The sequence below is a fragment of the Poecilia formosa genome, unplaced genomic scaffold, assembly GCF_000485575.1.
Source record: "Poecilia formosa unplaced genomic scaffold, Poecilia_formosa-5.1.2 Scaffold64, whole genome shotgun sequence".
Classification (NCBI taxonomy): Eukaryota; Metazoa; Chordata; class Actinopteri; order Cyprinodontiformes; family Poeciliidae; genus Poecilia; species Poecilia formosa.
The window spans coordinates 86,858-107,204 of record NW_006800003.1 but is presented as its reverse complement, the minus strand read 5'-3'; the positions used below and the strand labels follow the sequence as shown (position 1 = coordinate 107,204).

At 37.5% G+C, this 20,347-nt stretch overlaps 4 protein-coding genes and 3 long non-coding RNA genes across 8 annotated transcripts in view; 6 read left to right on the top strand and 1 right to left on the bottom strand.

Annotated features, from left to right (window-relative positions):
• The window catches only part of LOC107836505 (uncharacterized), an 18,459-nt gene extending 18,252 nt beyond the window's left edge, over positions 1-207 (top strand). Inside the window, exon 3 of the long non-coding RNA XR_001662414.1 lies at positions 102-207. This is a non-coding gene — a long non-coding RNA (uncharacterized LOC107836505). The remainder of the gene's footprint in view (positions 1-101) is intronic.
• A 1,084-nt stretch (positions 208-1,291) lies between these two features.
• Positions 1,292-1,929, top strand: LOC107836508 (uncharacterized). Its single transcript, XR_001662417.1, has 3 exons — positions 1,292-1,419; positions 1,502-1,606; positions 1,685-1,929. It is a non-coding gene; the product is annotated as an uncharacterized LOC107836508 (long non-coding RNA).
• A 1,644-nt stretch (positions 1,930-3,573) lies between these two features.
• On the top strand, positions 3,574-4,060 carry LOC107836507 (uncharacterized). Its single transcript, XR_001662415.1, has 3 exons — positions 3,574-3,684; positions 3,772-3,876; positions 3,958-4,060. It is a non-coding gene; the product is annotated as an uncharacterized LOC107836507 (long non-coding RNA).
• Positions 4,061-6,506: 2,446 nt separating this feature from the next.
• Positions 6,507-7,553, top strand: LOC103139701 (leukocyte cysteine proteinase inhibitor 1-like). Its single transcript, XM_016672655.1, has 3 exons — positions 6,507-6,690; positions 6,768-6,869; positions 7,282-7,553. The coding sequence occupies exons 1-3, from the start codon at positions 6,622-6,624 to the stop codon at positions 7,396-7,398; spliced, it is 288 nt and encodes a 95-aa protein (XP_016528141.1). The 5' UTR covers positions 6,507-6,621; the 3' UTR covers positions 7,399-7,553.
• A 765-nt stretch (positions 7,554-8,318) lies between these two features.
• Positions 8,319-9,635, top strand: LOC103139700 (cystatin-A5-like). 2 transcript variants are annotated; one of them, XM_007554479.2, is made up of 4 exons: positions 8,319-8,576; positions 8,685-8,790; positions 8,875-8,979; positions 9,107-9,635. In XM_007554479.2, exons 2-4 carry the CDS (start codon positions 8,719-8,721, stop codon positions 9,245-9,247), a joined length of 318 nt encoding a protein of 105 aa, XP_007554541.1. In that variant the 5' UTR covers positions 8,319-8,576; positions 8,685-8,718; the 3' UTR covers positions 9,248-9,635. The 2 variants fall into 2 exon arrangements, with proteins under 2 accessions (XP_007554541.1, XP_016528140.1); XM_016672654.1 differs by having other exon boundaries at positions 8,322-8,790; positions 9,107-9,288; positions 9,342-9,635.
• Positions 9,636-10,208: 573 nt separating this feature from the next.
• Positions 10,209-13,328, bottom strand: mix23 (mitochondrial matrix import factor 23). Its single transcript, XM_007554475.2, has 5 exons — positions 13,212-13,328; positions 11,335-11,460; positions 11,105-11,251; positions 10,850-10,909; positions 10,209-10,763 (listed from the first exon to the last, which is right to left on the bottom strand). The coding sequence occupies exons 1-5, from the start codon at positions 13,260-13,262 to the stop codon at positions 10,716-10,718; spliced, it is 432 nt and encodes a 143-aa protein (XP_007554537.1). The 5' UTR covers positions 13,263-13,328; the 3' UTR covers positions 10,209-10,715.
• Positions 13,329-14,401: 1,073 nt separating this feature from the next.
• fam162a (family with sequence similarity 162 member A) lies at positions 14,402-19,894 on the top strand. Its single transcript, XM_007554474.2, has 5 exons — positions 14,402-14,565; positions 15,644-15,718; positions 16,130-16,241; positions 16,797-16,905; positions 18,057-19,894. The coding sequence occupies exons 1-5, from the start codon at positions 14,523-14,525 to the stop codon at positions 18,144-18,146; spliced, it is 429 nt and encodes a 142-aa protein (XP_007554536.1). The 5' UTR covers positions 14,402-14,522; the 3' UTR covers positions 18,147-19,894.
• The last annotated feature ends 453 nt before the right edge of the window (positions 19,895-20,347 follow it).

Below are 20,347 nucleotides of genomic sequence, written 5' to 3'. Positions count from 1 at the left end.
CCTGTTTGACTATGAAGGTAGGTATTTTTGTTTTGCGTAACCGTTAGCTTAGCATTAGTGAATTTTGTTAGCTAGTTCTGGTTAAGGAACAGTTATACGAGACATAACTGTTCCTTAACCAGAACTTTTTACTGTTTTTGAACTATAACGTTTTAAGCTCTAATCTTGATCAGATTCTTAAATTATAGTCTGGAGTTGCCACTCATCCCATAAAATAGGGGTTTGTTTGTTTGTTATAAGCAGAGATGTCCGGTGCCGCCGCTGCTTTGTAATGCCTTCCTCTAATCGGACCACTTTTTCGGTAACAAATAATCTAACGAGTTCGTATTTCAAATCCAGTAATCAGATTAAAGTTATTTATCCAAATCACTGCGCATTAATATTTTCTTTTGTATTTTCTTTTAAAACCAATTACCGTATTTTTCGGACTATAGAGCACACCATAGTAGCACCTTCAATTAAAAAAAAAAAAAAGAAAGAAACTGGAAGCTGCTCTCGGTTTTCCATAAGGACCCAGCAGAGGGCAGGAGAGGGCTGCGTCCTAATAAATCTGCTGGATATATTAAGGACGCAGCACTCCGGCTCCAAAGCCGAACCATGGTTTCGTCACACTGAGCTTAAGTGCAGCGGCTCTATTTCCCTCCTGTAATGCCAGATCGACAGCCCTCAACGTAAAAGCTGCATCATACGAGTTTGAAAACATTTCTCCGTCGTGCCTGCTGCTAGCATGTGATTGTTTCTAAATGAAAAATAGCGCGTTCTTCTTTTGATTTACAATTTTGATTTCTTATTATTCACTTCCTGCTAGAGAGCCCCCTGGTGGTTGAAGAAAAATACACAGAAAAGCCATACCGGGCTATAATCCGCATGGTTCAAAGTTTAGGAAAAAAGTAGCAGCTTATAGTCCGGAAAATACAGTACCGTAGGTGAAATTGAATAAGTTCCACGGCACACCTGACCGCGGAACAGTGGTTGGAAAACACTGGTTTAGACAACATGAACTTCAAACTTTTGCCTGTGAACACTCCTGACGAATCAAGGAAGGTTGTGGTTGAACTGACGGGAGTCAAAGAAAACCGGGAATTTGATCTTCTAGAAGTCCTCAAAGGCTTCAACTAATGCAAACAGGCAGTCTGATTCAACATTTTGGAGATTGCTGCCTCCACAAATAAAGCACTAAAACGTGAGGGCTGCCCATACTGAGCTCCACCCCTCATGCAGTAGAACCACCTACATGTTAGAGTGGCTACAGCATAAATAAGTTTGAAAACCATCTGGATTTAGGTATACAAGACAGGTGACAGCAGACACTTTGCTTCTCTGGCAAAAGCAGCAAACACCATCAACATGGCTGAGACTAATGGAAAATGGGGAAAGACAAAGCCTGTTACCACAGAAATTGCACTGATTGCTTCTTTGGTAAGATTTATTCTCTCTTTATTCTCAAAATTCAAACTCTGTGTTTTATTGCAGAATTTTAGTTTAGATAATTTATGTACAGGTGCAGAATAAAATCAAGGAAATTACCAAGAAGACCTACACAATGTTCTTTCCAACTGAATACAGGGAAATTGCCAATTCACTACCATGGCACTTACTTATAAAGGTAATTACAGACTTTTCTAAATTACAAAATTTGTAATAATATAAAGTTTTAAAATTGTTTTTTCTCTCCTCCCTGCAGGTCTATGTGGAACTAAATGAGTTCATCCATGTGATGATTTGCGTTGAGTACGTCAGTATACTCGAGCCCCTGAACATCCTAGTTGATGGAGTGCTACAGAACAGAAAAGAAGAAGATCCTCTTGAACCATTTACTCCAAACAACTAATGTGAAGCCACAAATTGTCTCTTCCTCTATGCAGCTGCTTTACTGGAAAATACTCTATTTTCTAGTTTAAAGAGAATAGTATTAATTTACTGTAATTGCTGTGTTAACTGTAAACAGTTGTTAAAAGAGAATTCAATAAATGCATTTGGATGTTACAAATCCATATATTTTTTCTTGATTAAATTGTTTTGTTCAAAAATACTGACTTTTTTTATCAGACATTTGTGTGCATATGTGTTTGTGTGTGTGTTGTAGTGGACAGGGTGGGAGGGGAATTTAGATGCTTTGAGATTAAATATTAAGTGAGAATTTTAGACATACACTTCATACACTTCACTGCTCAGGGCAAATATTTTGTACCGACTTCTAAACATGTTAAAAAGACAGTCTATTAATGGTACAAAATGTAATCACAGTTGCTTTAGCTCATCAATAACTCACCCTACAACTGACATAATATGTGATCTAATCTCCTGAAATTAAATTTGCATCAAGTGCACTATAAACCGAAGTGTCCATGTAAATGTAAAACAAAGGAATTTTATTTGCCCCTTGATCACAAGACATCAAGAATAAACAAATAAAAACCAAATGACTACCAGAATGTGTGTTGATGAGTCTTTTTACCATTTAAAGGTTTTTTTTTTATAGCTGTCAAAATCCTTTTCTTAGGACTATTGCCAAGCTGTGAAACATACATGATTAATGTAAATTTTTTATCTGAAATATTTGAAACTTTGCTTCAACCGATTCTTTAGAGAAATCTTTGGTGACCAAAAAAATATAAATAAATAAAAAAATAAAAGGCAGTACGATTATTCAGAGAACAACATTTGGTAAATGTTAATCTATATTTTAGAGTTCTTAATGCTCATGATGGATGACACCCAAATCAGAAAGGATTAAGTACAGAAAATGCACAGAATTGTCAAGTTTTCCAAAAGTGTTTTAGTACAGCTGGTGATGCTGTTGTCACTTGTTGCACTGTTCATTTTGAAACAAAGACACTCCGACTCTTGTGATCTTTCAGTGTGCAGAACGTTGCAGCTGATGTAGACCTGTGAAGACACTGTTTCACTAGTCAATGTGACTAAGGAGAAGCGTAGAAATGATTTTCTCTAGATCTAGCTGGGACAGTAGCCATAGCATTCAGCTGCTATGCATCACAAATCTGGAACAAACTTCCTGAAAAATGCATGAGCAGCTGAAACACTGAGTTCCTTTTGACTTAAAAAACACCCGTTAGAAATATTATAATTGACGTGTAATACTGCCACAAGACAAAATGTTATGTTTCAATTGTTGACTGTGTCTTCTATTGTTGACTCTAAGACTATATTTTTGTCTTTTTATGATGTAAAGCACTTTGAACTGCCTTATTGCTGGAATGTCCTACACAAGCATTGATTGATTAATTACTTCAAATAAAAATCCCAATAAAAATGACAATAGATGAACACAAAGAAAGTGAAAAACATTAAACTCAATCAAAATATCTACACACAGATTAAAAGTAATTCAGTTAAATTGTTACAGTAAATTAATATAATGTTAAGCCATTATTTTATGGCCAGCTCAAAAGCAGATGTTCATAGCTAATATTTGCAAGATTTTTCACATTTGAATACCCGCACAGAGCTCCACCCCTCATGCAGTAGAACCACCTACATGTTAGAGTGGCTCCAGCATAAATAGGATTGAAAACCATCTGGATTTAGGTATACAAGACAGGTGACAGCAGACACTCTACTTCTCTGGCAAAAGCAGCAAAAATCATCAACATGGCTGAGACTAATGGACAATGGTCAGAGACAAAGCCTGTTACTACAGAAATTATATTGATGGCTTGTATGGTAAGATTCATTCTGCCTTTATTTTGCAAAATCAAACATTTTGTTTCATTTAAGAATTTCATTTGAGATAATTTACTGTATGTACAGATGCAGGAAAAAGTCAAGGAAATGACCAAAAAGACCTATGAGCAATATGATGCAATTGAATACAGAGAGATTGTTAATGTACTACCATGGCCCTTGTTCATTAAGGTAAAAAAACACACAAATTGTTCCAAATTACAAAATTTGTTTTAATGTAAAGTTTTAATTTTTTTTCTCTCATCCCTGCAGGTTCAGGTGGGAGTAAATGAGTACATCCATGTGATGATTCGTGTTTTTTATGTCAATATACTCCAGCCCCTGAAGATGTTGGTTGTTGGAGTACAAGAGAACCTGTAGGAGCCATTTATCCTTTCTGGTGTTTATCGCCACCAGGGGGCGTATTTTATTTTGAGTTCTGAGTGTCTGATGGGGGATGGGTTATTTAAGGTCAATCATGATTCTGTTCAGGTGTTGTTAATAGGTAGAGGCAAACAGTTTTCTAATGTGCTTGGTTTTGGATGTATGTCGAATTTATGTGGATCTTAAGGAAACCAGTAAGACAATGGATAATGTACTGTAAATAAATGACTTAACTTTATATCAAACGGAAGATCGGCATGCTGAATCTTAATTGAGCGCACGTAAAACCAACGCCTTTCAACAACAACCACCAGTAGCCTAAAATATAGGATTTTAGCCGCTACAGAACCACAAAAAAGAAGATCCTCTTGAACCATTTATACTAAGCAACTGATGTGAAGCCACAAACTGTTACTCTGCTTTTTAAGTTAGGTAGAGCATATTTCATTCACAGTACTGGAAATGTATGTGTTGACACTTCAATTAAATCCATTTTAATGATGCAGATGTGTTTCCTTCTCAGATTTGTTGTATGTAGTAAAATGCTTTGAACAAAGAAAAGAAAAATATTTACAAAGATTTTGAATATCTTATTAACAATGTCAGTTTCGAACTCAGCATGCAAAAGAAGACATGTCTTTTTATTAGTAAAGACTCCAAAGATCATTTTTTGTAACAAAAACATCAACAACAGTCAAAAACAAAACTTTAACGCGATCAACAAGGTCAAAATGAGATGAATAAAAATTGATTTAAATGAAATTTGCCAAATTTCCACTGTTTATCCACTAATGTTTTTGCACAGCTAACTAGGGGAATAAGTAACAATAAAAATTTTATGTTAACATTCGAAGGAAAAAAATACTAATTTTAGGCAGCTAACAATTACAAAAAAAAAAAAAAACAAGGCCAGGGAATTCAAAATAAGCAAAAAAATATACATAATTTTCCTTTTACTTCACAAAAATAAACTGCACACATTGATGTTTTAATTCAATAAAATATTATATTAAAATGTGATGAAGTGGCGACCAGGGTGTACCCTACATTTAACCAAATGACTGCTGGGAATAGGCACCACCTGCCCAGTAACATTGCAAGGATTAACAATGATTTTGTCGAGATCCACATACTAAAGAGATTGAGGGACATCAGAATTGTAAAGCAAAATGTATTTTTTTGTGTGTGTTCCACCACTGTCTGGAAAAATCTAAATAAGAATTTAATTTGCAAAGGTTTTCCGAGTTAAATAAATTGAAAATGTGAATATTATAGGTATATTTTACATGGGAGCGATTTCAAAGTCTAGTATACTAGAAAGCTCCTAAACCAACATCTGCTGTCGGAGCACAAAACGCTCCTGCCAAGACTCCACACTTCAGATTGAATGCTGCATGGGGAGCACTTTACTAGGTGTCTCTTTGCTACCATGCAGGTGACCTAAATGAATGGGTTACTAACAGGCTTCTGCACATGATGGCATGCAGAGGAAATCATGCAATCATTACAACCAAAGGTGGTGGGATAGAAACTCATTTAAATCAGGCAGGACAGTCATTCCTGAAGATCCAGTGTTGGGAACCATTGATTTAAGGGGCCAAAATGACCAAATACAATAAAAAATATTAGAGGCTAAAAATGTAAATGTAATAAAAGAAAACAGTAAAGCACTCTTATTTACACAAGAAGGGAACAAAAGAAGAAAACAGCTTGTGACCCATGAGTGTCATTTTTCTTTTTTTCTGCTGCCTACATTCAAGTCAATAAAAATAGTTTTTTTTCCTACATATTTCTCCAAATGCTTTTCACATATATCAAAAAGCTAAATGTATCTTGTCACTGCTGAATGTTTCATAACTCAGTTCTGTTGAAACACTTAGGTTACTCCCTGATTAACGGGACACTTCCAGAGAAATATGAGGTGTGGCATGAAGTCATTCAGAAGCTGAGATTGGACTGATACCTGGTGTATTGACAGATCACCTGTCAGTCAGAGTTATGTTTCTTTCACAAAACAACAAAATATTTAATAACTATGGTTTTAATAGCTGTGTTGTGTTATCTGGGCACCATGTACCATGTAAGTCTTAACAAATCTCAGTTCAGTCTGAAGACACATACAGTATTTTGAGTTCTACCAAAAACGATCTTTGCAAAAATAATGAATAATTCCTTTACACAGTTTTTGCTTAATACCTGCATGTACCTACCTTACATATAACAACAGCTGTAAGGGTCCCAACAAGTGTGCTCTTGTCTCTTTGAAATACTTGAGAAGTTGCTTTTTTTTTATAAAGGAATTTCACGAGTAACAACTTTATGACCACATTAATATGGGAACTATCAAACAAGGACTCCACCCATCTTGCTGAAGAAAGATGGGTGGAGCATTCCACCCATCTTGAACCCAAGCATTCAAGTACCAATGAATGCTTCCAGCCATTCATTGGTACTTATGGTATATATAAGTTGGAGCTGTAGCAAATACTTAACATTTGAGACACGCCACTGCAGCACTAGATTTGTCTGTTAAAACGAGAAGAAATCTCCAGAATGTCTAAGATAGGGGAATACACAGAGCCAAGAAAAGCAGATGAGAAAATACAGCAGCTCTGTAATCAGGTGAGATCCAGGCTCGGGTTTTACAGTATAACCCTCTGTTGTTCTTTATAATCTAATTTAATCTGATACATAAATAGGTGAAGGACCAGGTGGAGACAAAAACAGGGAAGGAATACAAACAGTTCACTGCAATTTTATACCGGACACAGGTGGTGGCAGGAAAAAACTTTCTCATTAAGGTAAGACACTCCGATTTTGTTTAACACTGGCTTTTTGAGACAAATGAAAAGCGCCTAGATTCCTAATCTTAGTTCTCCATGTAACTCAGTCCTATAATATGAGTTATAGGTTAATCTACAAGACTCTAAATTTCTGTTGAGCGTGATCAGCTGTTGGTGTGTGTGTCTGTGGTAGACTGGCAATGTTCAATGTGTGTCCTGCTAATTTCCACCTCAAATGATTAAATTTGTTGGAAAATGAATGAAATAACGAATGTTTTCCACATGTCCTTTCAAAGTAAAGCTGGAAATCTTCAGATGTGATTCAATATGTGGGCTGTGTTGATTCCTGAAAATCTTTGATGTTCAAAAGCATTACACAAATTGATATACATTCAATAAAGTCCTTCAATCTTGTACTTGTTTATTGCAGGTTGATGTTGGAGATCTTAATGGCCTCCACCTGCTGCTCTACCGAGACCTGTCGGACCGCGTGGAAGTGATAAAAGTAGAAGAACACAAGAAAGATGATCCACTTGTACCTTTTTAGTGCAGTGGAATTGACATGTTTCAATTGTATTTCTGTATACTGTGCATGCTGACAAAATCCAATAAAAGTACTGCTTTCAGATTTTAACTCTCCAGCACTGGACATGAACTGTAATTGAATGTTAATAAATGCAATAAATGCATAATGAAAGGCAATTCATTTGTTAAATTACTTCTATGAATTCAGTTTTTTGAAAAATTGAATTTTGATTCAGTTGATTAGAAACATTGTTGTATAAACATATCTAAAAAGAAAGATGCTGCAAGATGCCAAAGAAAACTATGAGCTTCACATCACCTTGTGCTTAATTACACATATTTGCTGCATTTACGCTGATGTCAAAGACACTGATGGATATTTTATCCAGAAATTAGACATTTTCAATTGACTAGAAATGGCTGTGTTCCCCTTTATGCTTTATCATGTGATAGTATGGCCCAAATAGAGCGGGAAACTCAAAAACTTAACAGCTGATGTTAAGAGACACCTTACCGAATCTGACTGAGCTTAATATATTTTACAAAGAAGAATCAGGAAAATATGAATTTATTATGTTGGTGTGCAACATTAAAATAAAAGAACTTCAAAAGACTTGACTGCTAAAAGGTTGAGCTGAAGAGGAGAAGATGACATGGCGTAGACTGTTCGTCTAAAAAGCATTAAAAAAAAGCAATAAGAGCAATCTTCTGTTCATATTTTGTGAGGCCATAAAGAGGAGTTCATACACTGAAAGAGCAAAAGGCACCGACTGGATGGATGGATGGATGGATGGATGGATGGATGGATGGATAGATAGATAGATAGATAGCTAATGAAAAAAGCGATTATCAAAACGAATTTAATTCAAAAGTAGCCATTTTTTAATATGGGTTGAGTGTTTTTCGGCTATTTACACAATTTTACAAGACGTCCCAGTGATTTTGGAGGGAAATCCCCTGATTCGCCAGTAGGGGGCAGCACGTCACCTTTATTTCTTCAAAGTTAAACTTCGACGTATTCTGGTCTGACCGGTTGCCTTTGCGGAAGTGAAAGTTTAAAATAAAATACAAGCAAAGAAAGGGCAATGACGGTCTCTGTCAGCGACTTTGTTTCACTCCTTTCCTTATGTCACGTTTGTCCTTTATTATCTAAATTTTGGTGGTTAATTCCTAATTTTAATTAGTTTCTTCCACTAAAAGGTGAGAAGGTTTCAGTCATAGCTCGACCTGTTATTCCAGTCTTTGCCCAGAGTAAATACGGTAAAGACACACTGGAAAACTTCCTTCTTAATTATTTTGAGTTGACAGCAGCAGACATTTGACTTCACCATTAAACACCAGCATGGCAGGAATGTCTGGACAATGGACAGCGAAAACGCCTGCCACGGAAGAAACTCAGAAGATCTGTGACATGGTGAGGTCCAGTCATTCTTTATAATGTCTACATGCAGCTTCGCAGCTCAGATTTCAATCTCTACTTAATGTTACCGACTCACAGGTGAAGAGAGACGCAGAGACAAAGTGGACCAAACAGAGCTATGAAATATTTAAGGCCATTGAATACAGGGCACAACCAGAGTCAGGAACAAACTTTCTCATCAAGGTGATATATCTGCAGATTTTCTTTGACATCATATTACTTTACTGTCAGATAGTCTGTGTTCCAAGATGTAAATGTGTTTATGTTAACAATTCCAGTGAAACAAAAAAATGCCTTTCTGTTTCTGCAGGTTCATGCAGGAGGAAGTGAATACCTCCATATTTATGCCTACCAAAGCTCTCCGAAAAAGGGAGAGATTAAAACTTTACTGAAGAGGGTAGAGAAACACAAAGAAGGAGATCCTCTGGAGCCCATCAGACCTTTGGACTGATGAGAAAACACAAATTCACCCCGGCAGCCTTACAGCAAAATGCGCTACTATGTTATATGTAAGAGCATGTTGGGGTGGCTTAAGTTTGACTTTTTCTATCTTTATGATATTAGTGGTTGTTTTATAAAGCTACTTTGCAGTGTGATTTTCAGTCTGGGTGCAATAATATTTGGAAAATGTGCTAAAATATAATAAATATAGCTAAAACCTCTCAAAAGGCTTTTGGTTTTATAAAAATATCTCAAGTCTAAACTTAAGAAACATAAGAAAAAGGACAAAAACAAACAAAAAAACAAGAAGCACAGTGTGTTCACTATGTAGGCATATTGTAAGAATATCTTGATCCAATCCTGAAAAGCAGTCCAAGGTCCTGATGAAAGCTCTTTTTAAAAAAAAAAAAATCTCTATCAGATTAAATTCTATTCCTAAAAATTGGTGGAATCTGGTTTAGGTAAACTGCAAGCATATTTTGCAGCCTCTCACAACAACAAAAAAATAACTCTCCAAGGCTTGTTTTGGTGCCTCAAGACAGTTTAGACATCGTCTTGAAATGATTGGAATCAGAAATTCTGCTCTCTACCAGAAATTCCTGAAGGATCGTGTCTGACCAGCAGTTTGAAACTGAAGCAAGTTATGCAGCAAGTCAATGATTCAAAACACAACAGCATGCTCATCTTTAAACTTCAAAAAATGAAGGTTCTGCTAAACTTAGACCAAGTCAGGGCTTAGATCTAATTGCCTTTCTGTGACCTTAAAAACACAATGTAAAAGACTAATTGGCCTGATTTGTTGAATCTTTATGGCAATTGTTGCTACCAAGGGGGCCTCAACTGTTTATTAGGTTTAGTTCCCACAGGGCCAGGTTGATATTACAAAAAAGTGTGACAAAAAAGAAAAGAAACCTATAAAGAGGCAAATACTTTTTTTTCGCAGCACCATATATTAGAGGTAAGCTTTGTAATAAATCAGAATAAACTTTTAATCTTATATGAAATTGTTTTGATGCTCACTTTGAAATAACTGTAATGTCAGTATAAAATATCTAAATATAGTAATTAAAGATCTATCTCACCAACAATAAAAAGGTCTAATGAACAAGACGAGAAAACAGGTCCAGCTCAGCTCATTGCCTGTCAGAAGCGCCGGGTTTTTGCTAATGATATAAAAACACGGACAACAGAAGTCACTTGAAAACAGTTCATTGTGTCTTTTTTTTAAAAAAAACTTTTGTACAATAACCCCTTGTGAAGAACAAAGATGACTTTTACAGCATTCATTCTGCTATACCATAATGACACTGAGAACAGGTGAAGTGGAGAGGAGCTCCGATTGGTCTGGAGGACGAGAGTCGCCTGCTGAGCCGTCGGTGCTCAGCTAGCGGTGCGCGCGCGCACACACACGCGCGCTCAGCTCCAGTCTGGGTTTAAACACGGAGCGAAGAGGCTCTTTTTCCTCAGAGGGATCTTCGCTACACCTTCGGAGGCAGGTAGTGGATTCTGCATCGTTCAACGAAAACCTGAGAGGAAAGGACAACACAAGTAGCTTTAACGTTTTACATTGTTTTTAAGAACGAATAAAGGAATGATAGGGATGTGTTTGTACCTTCAGACTTCTGTCATTGACAACTTCTTCGACGTTCAGCTCTGACTGCATGAGCTTCAACTGGAGGCAGGACAACACAAGACAAAAAAGTAACAATCAGGGTTTTTTTTCTACAAGATAATTTGCCTTGGGATTTACTGCTTATGTATTTGTGTGAGCATATCTAATTTAAAAAAAAATACATTGAAGTTGTCAGATACTACCCATTACAGAATATTAATATCCACAAATGTATTTTAATTTGCTCTTGCTTACGTTGGTCTGTTCCTTTCGGAGCTGTTTGACCAGTTTCAGATTGTCGCTGTCTTTTTCTCGTTCTTCCCGCAGCTGCACCACCACCTCCGATTTCTGAGCTATACAAGCCTTGATGGCTTTGTCTCTACTCAGATGGGCTTTCATCAACTGCGAGATGCAGACGAGAGACGTGGGGACGCACGTTACAACTGTGCAGAAACCTGCAGATTTAGTTTTCTTCTGACACTCACCGACTCATAAAGCTCTTTGCAGGTCTGTGTGGCGTCCACTTTTCCCGAGAAGGACACTGTGGGCACAGTAGTGTTCAGGGCGTGGACGATGCGGTCGTCTATAGTGCGCATCACCTTCAAGCCCTCCTGAAAAAAAAAAAAAAAAAGACAGTTTTTTATGGCTTAAAGGATCTGTTTTATCCCAGAATATTCATGAACACAACCTGTAGATGGAACTGCTCACCGAAATCTGAACATAGAGGAAAATAATGGTTCATGGTGCAGTGTGCATTCAAATTAAGAATAGGACAATAATAGGGCTTGCAACAATAGCCACCCCTTTATACAATCGCGCATCATGTTAAAACCAAACGTATAAATTCATTTTATTGAGATTTTACATGACAGGACAAAAAGAAGAACACCGTTATGAAATGGAAAGAAAATTGTATATTCTATTTTACTTGTTTTTCACAAATACAAATTCATAAAAATATGTTGTGCATCTACAATCAGCCACCAGGAGTCAATAGTTAGTCTTTTTGGAGTATTGTTTTAGTCTCTCAAGTCAATTTTAAACATGTAGGCAAACAAAGTTAGCCAGTTCTTTGCAAAAGATGTCCAGTTAAATCAGATATGATAAAGAAGGTGTCAACATAAATCTCAAAACTAAGTCAAAGATTCCTTTATTTATGTCTGGACTTTAATTGGGCCATTCCAAAACATGAGCATGCTCCTCTTGCTGTATAGTTAAGGTCTTGCTAAAGTGAACCTTCATCTGACTCCAGTGATTTCTACGCCCACTAGTAGGATGCTTGTTCTGCATTTAGCTCCATCTACTCAGACCGGCTTCTCTGTCTTCTCTGATACTGCCACCACGTTGTCTCACTGGGCATTTGTTGTTTTTGAGATGATGTGAAAGTTTAGCTTTCTGCTACATAGAGTTTTGGGTGTAGGGCAAATTTTTCTGTCATACAACCGCCTCCTTAAGCCTCTAGAAAACTGCAAGTGGGAGTTTTTTTTTTTGGCTTTCCTGTCCAGATTTATAAAGCATAAAGCTAAAAGTTGTCAGGTCAGCAGATTATCCCATCGGAGCTGTGAATCTCTAAAGCTCCTTCTGAGTTACCATGAGCCTCTTGGCTGTTTCTATAACTAATGATCTCCTTGTCCAGCCTGCTAAGTGGACAGTCAAGTCTTAAGAGGATTGTTGTCTGCGACCCTGGTTTAAACTTCTCCACATCATCTTCCATGAGCTATCTGCTCTGCTCACTAGCAGATCTCAGGAGGCGTTTGCAGAAAATCTGAATATACGCTGTGATTAAATTACTCACCAGCTGTTTACTAATTGGGTGGCAATTTATTGCACTGGAGTTATTTTGGGGTATTAAAAGGAGATTGATTACAAATTACACACTTTACAGTTTTTTATTTGTACAATTATTATTTTTTTAAAAAAGTATTTTTCTACAACTTTACAATTATGCACAACTGCCCATCAAATAAAACTCCAATAAAAATAGTTCTAGGGTATGAAAATCTTAGCAAAACCCTGCTTGGTAAAAAGTCTGCCATTCAAAAACAGTAATTTGTTTTTCCACAATTCTAATAATTGATGGTTCCTTTCAGGAACTCCGTAATTCTTCAAGTAATTCTGATAATGCACTGATCAAGTAGACTCGGATCAGCTGATGGAGACTCTTTGTGATGCTAACTCCAAGCACACATGCTGCTAGTTTCCAGTTCTGTAATCCAGTCTGGATCCTTGAAGGATCAGGAGGGTCACAATTCAGAGAAAACAAAGAACCGATCATGCCAACCTCTGAGGGCCAAGGACTCCGGTCGATCTCTCACTTTGCAGCGTTTGTGCAAAAACAGTGAATCCATTTAGTTTAAATTACCTGAAACATGGAAAAGTCCTCACAGTTTAAAGTCCCATCGGGCGCCGCCATAGTGGACTGTAGGGTCCTTCACAACACCAGCACGAGATGGCTGTTCAAGACGGTGCCTGAACGGAAACTTACTTAACTCTCTTCAGGAACGGTTTTCATCAGGCATTCAGTCTGAACCCCCGCCGCAACTCCATCATTCAAGAGGCAAAAAACAAATTAGGTTTTACTAATTAGAAACAAAATTTTATTAATTGTTTTATAAACTGAACAAGTGAAAATAAGAGTTCAAATTACCTTAATTCACTTCTGAATTATATACCAAGACAAACTGTTTTTCCTGCATGTTTTTATTTAAGGTTTCTGTTTTACTAAAACATTAAATAAAAGAACTAATAACCATGATATTTTATTTATTTATTATTTATTCACTTTCCAGGTGATGTTCTGCTAATTCCTCACATTAGACCATGCTTTCTGCTGTTTGTGAATACACAATAAAGTCATGCTTCAGAGAACATATCTAGAATAAAAATATATTTTTCATTACATTACCGAATAACAGGCCAACTGTCTTATATGAAACCTGCAGCTGTCAGAGCTTTGTGTCACTGTTGTTCTGATTCAGTACAGCTCACAGGAGGAACTGCTGTCAAATTGGCTGTCTGGAACAGCACAGGAGCTGTTTGCACATGACAGTGCCAACCACACAGGACAACCTGCATGTCACCATCATTACAGGAACTGAATCTTGGAGAACGATCTATTTATAGATCATTTTCAGTTATTTTGTTAGATTTGGCTTAAGCTGTTGGCATAACATGTGAAGAGCCATATTTAAAACAATGTAAAATGTTATGCTCAAATGGAACCCATAATTATGGGAAGTCATTTACATTGACAGTTCACAAACTGTGCAATAAGTATGTGAAACCTTTCAAGACACAAAGCGCTCACAGGAGTGTCAATTAACCGGACCTGTTTGAACTAATCAAAAACACATTCAAAAAATTACACGGAGGCCACGTTAAATGTGTTTTTCTTGCTGGGAGAGTGAAGAATACATTTCAACAACTAGAACTTTTTTAAGGCCAGTTTTCCATGCGACCTGTGTTTAGTCCTCGCTGATTCCAAAAATGCCTATCACAACATGGCGGCCACGTTTACGTACAATCCTGATATAATGCGGCGTCTTTTACGTCAGCGTCGTGGAGGGCCTGTTTTTATGCAGCTAGTTGACTTTCAGTAGCTGAAGGGGAAGTGTCCACCCGCTTTTTGCTGCACAGTTTTTGGACATACCGGCTGACGGTAACCCATACAGACATGAATTTCGTCAGATCTCGCCTCTCTGTGGGCAGCCTTTTAGGTTCGTATGATTAGCTTTTTTTCTCTTTTTTTTAGTTAACATGGATCTCCAGAATCAAACTAGCAAACTCCACCTTCTTCATACTTGTTGTTATTGGTCATGTTGTTGTATGTTGCATGAGTAAAAAGTATTATAAAGATCAAGTCTGTTCTAATGTACATTTAGACATGCATTTGACCTTCGATATTTTTAGATTATAGTAAAACCTTTTATTTAATCATTTTTATATTCTTCTCTATTTGATTGCAGTCCACTTTCCACATTTTGATGTTCTTAGTCCATTTTAGTTTTACTTTATTTTTATTTGTAGGGTTAGCAATTTGCATTTATTCATTTTCTTTTAGCTTAACTATTCATTTATTTTCTATTCAACAGGTTTTATGTTATCACTTCTTTCGAAAAAGCCATTTGATTTATTTCAAATTTGGCTTAAAGTTTAACATTGATCTTTTGAAGTTTTTATTAATTTTACTTGGGTTGTCCAGAAAAAAAAAAAAAAACCTCACTACCTAGCATAAAGCAACGTAGCCGTTTTAACAGATATGTTGAAAGATGCATCCAGTTATCTGAGAAAGATGTTAGACTTTTTAGTTTTCATAAGTCAAGCGAAGAAAACAGTAGAGGAGATTGCTCAAAAATTTAAGTTGGTCAAATATATGCATGATTAAAAACTGGAGGGATGGTGAAGGAACGTCATTTTTGTGGTCAGAAAAACAGTCTTGAATGCTTAGGTTTTCTTGTAATGTATTGTATCTCATCTCAGTTCTTCTGCTTCAGCCAGAATTTTGAATTATTTTCTAATAATCTATCTTTATGTGTGTTTGTTAATATAATATTTATCAACCTATTTCCGTCAATTGTATCAGTACAATTGTCAGTTGTACTGATTATTGGCCTAAAACCAATAATCAGTAGCTTTGTTGTTGACTTACTCTATGTAAAGTTAGTGAAAGACTTATTTTGTGTTTTTTGTTGGCCTAAGATTTTGCGATTCGAATCTAGACAAGAAAATCATCTCAAAACTAGAAAATGTGTGAATAGTTGAAATACACAGAGCATCTGTTTAATTTCTGTCCAGGTCAGAGGGTACGAGGGATGTGCAATAAACTTCCAGAGGTCAAGACAGAATCCTCCTCAGCAGCTCCAGCACAAGGTGGGGTGTTTGATTACAGGCAAACTGCCTTTTTCTTTTCTTTTGCTCTCGGTCTCAACATACCCATCCCTGCTGTGCAACTTGATCCACTTATTATCTGTTGATCTGACCTGCGCTATAGAAAGGCGTTACACGCCAGATAATGTTTATGAGAAAGTTTAAATAAAAGCTGCCCAGTCACGAAAAGTGCCGAAGCAGACGACAAGTTGTCATTTTAAACGTTTCAAAGCGTCCTGGACTTTTCCCCCGTAGATCTTGTGCATCACGCTTGTTAGGTTTGTTTGTTTGTCGTCCCAAGAGGAGCACAGGAAATGGGACCACAATCTCTGGGCGATGGAGCAAATCCCCGATTTGAGTCGAGGAAATGGATCCTGATGGCCACCTCTTTTTGCCCGTCTTTCCTCTGAACAGAACCGCGTCCCTCATTCAGACCCCCCGGCTACAAACCCTCCAACATGGACAAGAAGATGCTAGTGTGGACAGGCCGCTTCAAGTCCGCGGAACAGATCCCAGAGACTTTGTCGTGAGTAGCCATTTCCTGTTTATGCCAGACCTCCCCTGCCCTAGCGCACTGCCATCCGATTGCCTCCACATCACAAGAACAGAGCTGCCTAAGTGGATGAGCGGCCGCGCGGCTTGTAGCTGGTCCCCCTGAGACGTCCTTTGTTCAAACAAGGCGTCTGTTTGTGCCTGGAGGTAATTACCGTGGCTCCTGACATCAGGGCGGAGATCGCATCTGATCTGCTGCTGTGATTAGAAAAAGATCTGCTTGTCATGCTTACGAGGTAAATTCAGCCCACCTGTACGTGTCGACACGGAAGCTCTGTGTCCAAAACAAACGGCAGCAGCAGAGCAGCTCAGGAGCGTGTTGAAAGATCTGATGGTCCTGATTATAAACATTTGTATATCGTGTGAAGATTAGCTTGAAAACCCAGCAGTTATCGTTTCCTTAATTGCTGTGACATATAGGAACACATGTCAGCCTTTTGTGTGTCGAAATCAGCACAATTATTGTCTTCTTTGTTGTTTCCCACCTGTTCTGAACTAACTATGTGGTCCGTTTTCATATTTTCCACAGCTACGAGACAATTGACAGTGCCAGGAATAAAATTAGAGTGAAAGTCGCCTATATGATGATGGTGTTGACATTAGGAGCCTGTGTGTTGATGGTGATTATGGGCAAAAAGGTAAGTGACAAAGCAGAAATTCGTCGCACGCACATGTGGCCCTGATCCGGTAGCTGTGAGTTCTAGGATTGCAGTGATGAGGAAGAACAGGAATTTGTTCATGTCTGTGCTGGTCGATTCTGCCGAGTCATCATGAATAGGCTAACGGTGAACTCGTCGGGTGTCTTTGTTTTCCGTGAACATCCCAAGATAGAGCCACGGTGTTTTATTTTTTTACGACTGGAAAGCCGCAGTTGTAAAGCATGTTATAAACCTGAATGGAGTTGAATGTTGGGATTATGAATATGCAAGTAAATTGTTCGTTAATTTCCGGTAGGGATGGCAACACAGAACTTCAGTGATTTATTCATTTATTTTTGTAAAACAAGAACTGGATGCACAAGTGTAAAACATCTGGTAGATTTCACATCAAATGGAAAATCACACTGAGACTCTCAAACACATACCTTTGTGCTTTGCGCAAGTAACACACATTTCTATTTAGCAACTTAAAGACCTTGGAGCGTCTCATTTGAGTTTTCTTGTAGGTCAGCATAGCAGAGTGAATAATTGGAAAGAACATGGTGCACGGTTTAACTATTTATTTTGCAAGTAAAGGCCTGAAAAGTGTGGCATCTGTTTTCCCCCCTGACTCAGCACTTTGTAAAACCACATTTAGCTGCAACTATAGTTTCTAGTTTTGAGGTTTTTACAAGCGTCCTATGCGCAGAGACTTTGAATTTTGCCAGTCTCTCTTCACCAAAAAGCTCACTTTAGTCAGATTTGCTTGAATAGGTTTGTGTAGTTTATGCAGTAATTTTTTTTAACTCTTAACAAAAATTCTTGTTGGGATAAAAGTCTGGACCTTCAAAAGGCCATTTGTAGGCATAAATATATATAAAGGTTTCTGTTTTTATCATAGCATTTATAATTTCAGTCTTACCTGAATTTGAAGAAATCCAGATTAAAGCTTTTGCCTTGAATTCTTGTTTTAAAATATCACTGAAGTTGTTTTTTGTAGCATTCGTCCCACCCCTCTAATTTAACCATAAAAGCCCAGAATATTGTAATGCATAAAAAAAATAGCCGCGTAAAAACTTCCGGCCTGGACTTTAAATTGTTCACGGTTATAAAAACGGTCTTATCCAGATTCCATCCTGTTTTGTTTGCAGGCTGCCGGCAGAAATGAGTCCCTGACTGCTTACAACTTGGAGAAGAAAGCCAAATGGAGGGAGGAAATTGAGAAAGAGAAGGCCCAGTGATGGAGGACAGCTCTGCTTTTCAGTCATAATACAGTTGCAACCAGATATTTACATACAAAATAAAAAAACTACTCAACTTTTTTTCCTCCTTATTGTATGAGATTAATCAGACTAAACCTTTTCTGTCTTCAGCGAGTTAGGTTTACCTAAAATTAGACAATATGTTAAATTCTAAAAGATGTATAAATGCACGCAATATTGCAGTCTTAAAGGACTGCCTTGATGAAATTTTCAATAGAACGATTGAAAATTCGTTCAATCTCATTCTGCAAATCATTCCCTCAATGACCACATTTGATGTGTAATTTTAGCAGCTGAAATACTAATGCTTCCAGAGAATTTTTCCTCCTTCATTCGCTAGATTCTCATCTCCCCTTTCTGCTCCGTCTACTCTTTCTCCCATTGAAGTTGATTCCTCCAGTAGAAACTCACCCGGGCCAATCAGCGAACAGAAGAAGTTGTAAATGTTTTCTGATCTGTTTAAGAATCGCAGTCTGCCTGTAGTTTTAGCAATAGCAGCGGAGGAAGCTAGCGATGCAGTTTAGTCCGTGTTGGCCACAAATATTCAATTAACAGTTGCCTCGTTCAGCTCGGCACTTCTTTCTTTTCAGTGAAGGATGGTTGTTTACAGCGCAGGCAGTTTCTGGTAAGCTAAGTGGTGCACTGCATGCGTCATAGCTAAGCGTTAGCGATTGGGTGAAATACTTCAACAGAGTCCACGCTTCCAGGAAGCAATCGTTTCTCAATAGTCGGGAGTCCAGACCATCTGTACAAAGCGAATCGTAGAGCAAGGTTTTTACAAGGCTGCAGTCATTATGGCAAAAACTTCAAGGTCTTTGTTCCTACGTACATGTTGGCACGAGTTCAGCTGGCATCTTCACAACGACTTTCGCTTTTCTCCTGAGGTTGGTTCACATATTTCACACGGGACAGGTCCATCTCTGGGTCACAGTCTTCTTTCTAAATGGCATAGCTGGACATTCCCATTCTGATAACAGCTGACCTGTGGAAACTGTAGTTAACATTGAGCCAGACTTTTGGAGATCTGCAGTTATTTTCCCGGTACATTAGGTTTATTTCTTTAAATTTTTTGATGTCATTACATAAGAAAGCCGCTTTCAGCATTAATTTAAAATACATCCACAATTTTGCCTCCATTTTACATCATCATCATTTGGCTTTACTAATAGAAATAGTCTGATGCATTGTCAGTGAGGAAGAAAAACTGTTTGTTGTCTTTTTAGTTTTTTCTTTGCTTTTTACTCCATGGATGTAAACGCCTGGTCTCGACTGTATTTTCACCTAACTTGTGTTTGTACCAAAGCTCTCAACTGACTGAACTTGAACTCAGTGAGACTTTTTGCCGACCAGGAGATTAGCCTCACATTACAGATCTAATTGTAGAAAAAAAAAAAAAAAAAAGCCCAAACAAATTTAAGGAGTGACCGTTTTCCACGCGGTTGGAGTTCTCAGAGGAAAAGAGAAATCTGTAGCGGTACCAAGCCTAGAGCTGCAGTGAGGAATTAAAGGAAAATAAAACATTTCTGACTAGATAAGTGCTACATTTTCTGTTTCCTTCTTTGTGTATACATACCTGTGTTTAGTTTGAAAACTAATAGAGACAGTGGATCCAGTGTAATTGGGTTCTTTATCTTCATATAGCGGTATGATGAAGCCTGCCAGTGGCTATTGTGACATGTCTGTTTATAGAAATAAAAGAGTCAGCTTAATAAAGTAATTTTTCTTTGGATATCTTCTGTTAATTAATTAACTTACCTCCGAGGTTTTACTCATACCCAACATGAATTTTATGATTTCGATGTCAGACTATTTGGAAATAACACAAGATTATGCTCCCTCCGTTACAACTTCAAACATGCATTTATGGGAAGATTACTGAATAAAACTGAAATTAACAATTTCTAACTTGGCAAAATACCCAGTAATCACATGCGGCAATGAAACTGATCCACGTGCCACTGTTTGGAGTTTCTGAAATGACTTTTATGCAAATGGCAGAACAGAACAGATGCACAAACTCAGTACAACAAACAGTAATGAACACGAAGAGCTGGTCATCTCTTGGAGAGATTTTTGACAAAATTAAGCAACATGAGAAGAGTACTTGGTAAACAAACATTCAGTTGTGCTAACTACAATGATCATCAGGATTTTCAAGTTTAATCTGGATTTTTTTTTCC

Excerpts from the sequence above, each read along its gene's own strand:
- mix23 (XM_007554475.2), bottom strand. The coding sequence starts at position 13,262 with ATGGCGGCGCCCGATGGGACTTTAAACTGTGAGGACTTTTCCATGTTT. Across the intron at positions 10,910-11,104 it reads TCCGAAAGGAACAGACCAAC|TTGAAGCTCATGCAGTCAGA; the intron begins GTAAGCAAGAGC and ends TCCTGCCTCCAG. Across the intron at positions 10,764-10,849 it reads TCAATGACAGAAGTCTGAAG|GTTTTCGTTGAACGATGCAG; the intron begins GTACAAACACAT and ends CTTTCCTCTCAG.
- LOC103139700 (XM_007554479.2), top strand. The coding sequence starts at position 8,719 with ATGGCAGGAATGTCTGGACAATGGACAGCGAAAACGCCTGCCACGGAA. Across the intron at positions 8,791-8,874 it reads CTCAGAAGATCTGTGACATG|GTGAAGAGAGACGCAGAGAC; the intron begins GTGAGGTCCAGT and ends ACCGACTCACAG. Across the intron at positions 8,980-9,106 it reads GAACAAACTTTCTCATCAAG|GTTCATGCAGGAGGAAGTGA; the intron begins GTGATATATCTG and ends CTGTTTCTGCAG.
- fam162a (XM_007554474.2), top strand. The coding sequence starts at position 14,523 with ATGAATTTCGTCAGATCTCGCCTCTCTGTGGGCAGCCTTTTAG. Across the intron at positions 14,566-15,643 it reads CTCTGTGGGCAGCCTTTTAG|GTCAGAGGGTACGAGGGATG; the intron begins GTTCGTATGATT and ends ATTTCTGTCCAG. Across the intron at positions 16,242-16,796 it reads CAGATCCCAGAGACTTTGTC|CTACGAGACAATTGACAGTG; the intron begins GTGAGTAGCCAT and ends TATTTTCCACAG.
- LOC103139701 (XM_016672655.1), top strand. The coding sequence starts at position 6,622 with ATGTCTAAGATAGGGGAATACACAGAGCCAAGAAAAGCAGATGAGAAA. Across the intron at positions 6,691-6,767 it reads TACAGCAGCTCTGTAATCAG|GTGAAGGACCAGGTGGAGAC; the intron begins GTGAGATCCAGG and ends ATACATAAATAG. Across the intron at positions 6,870-7,281 it reads GAAAAAACTTTCTCATTAAG|GTTGATGTTGGAGATCTTAA; the intron begins GTAAGACACTCC and ends TGTTTATTGCAG.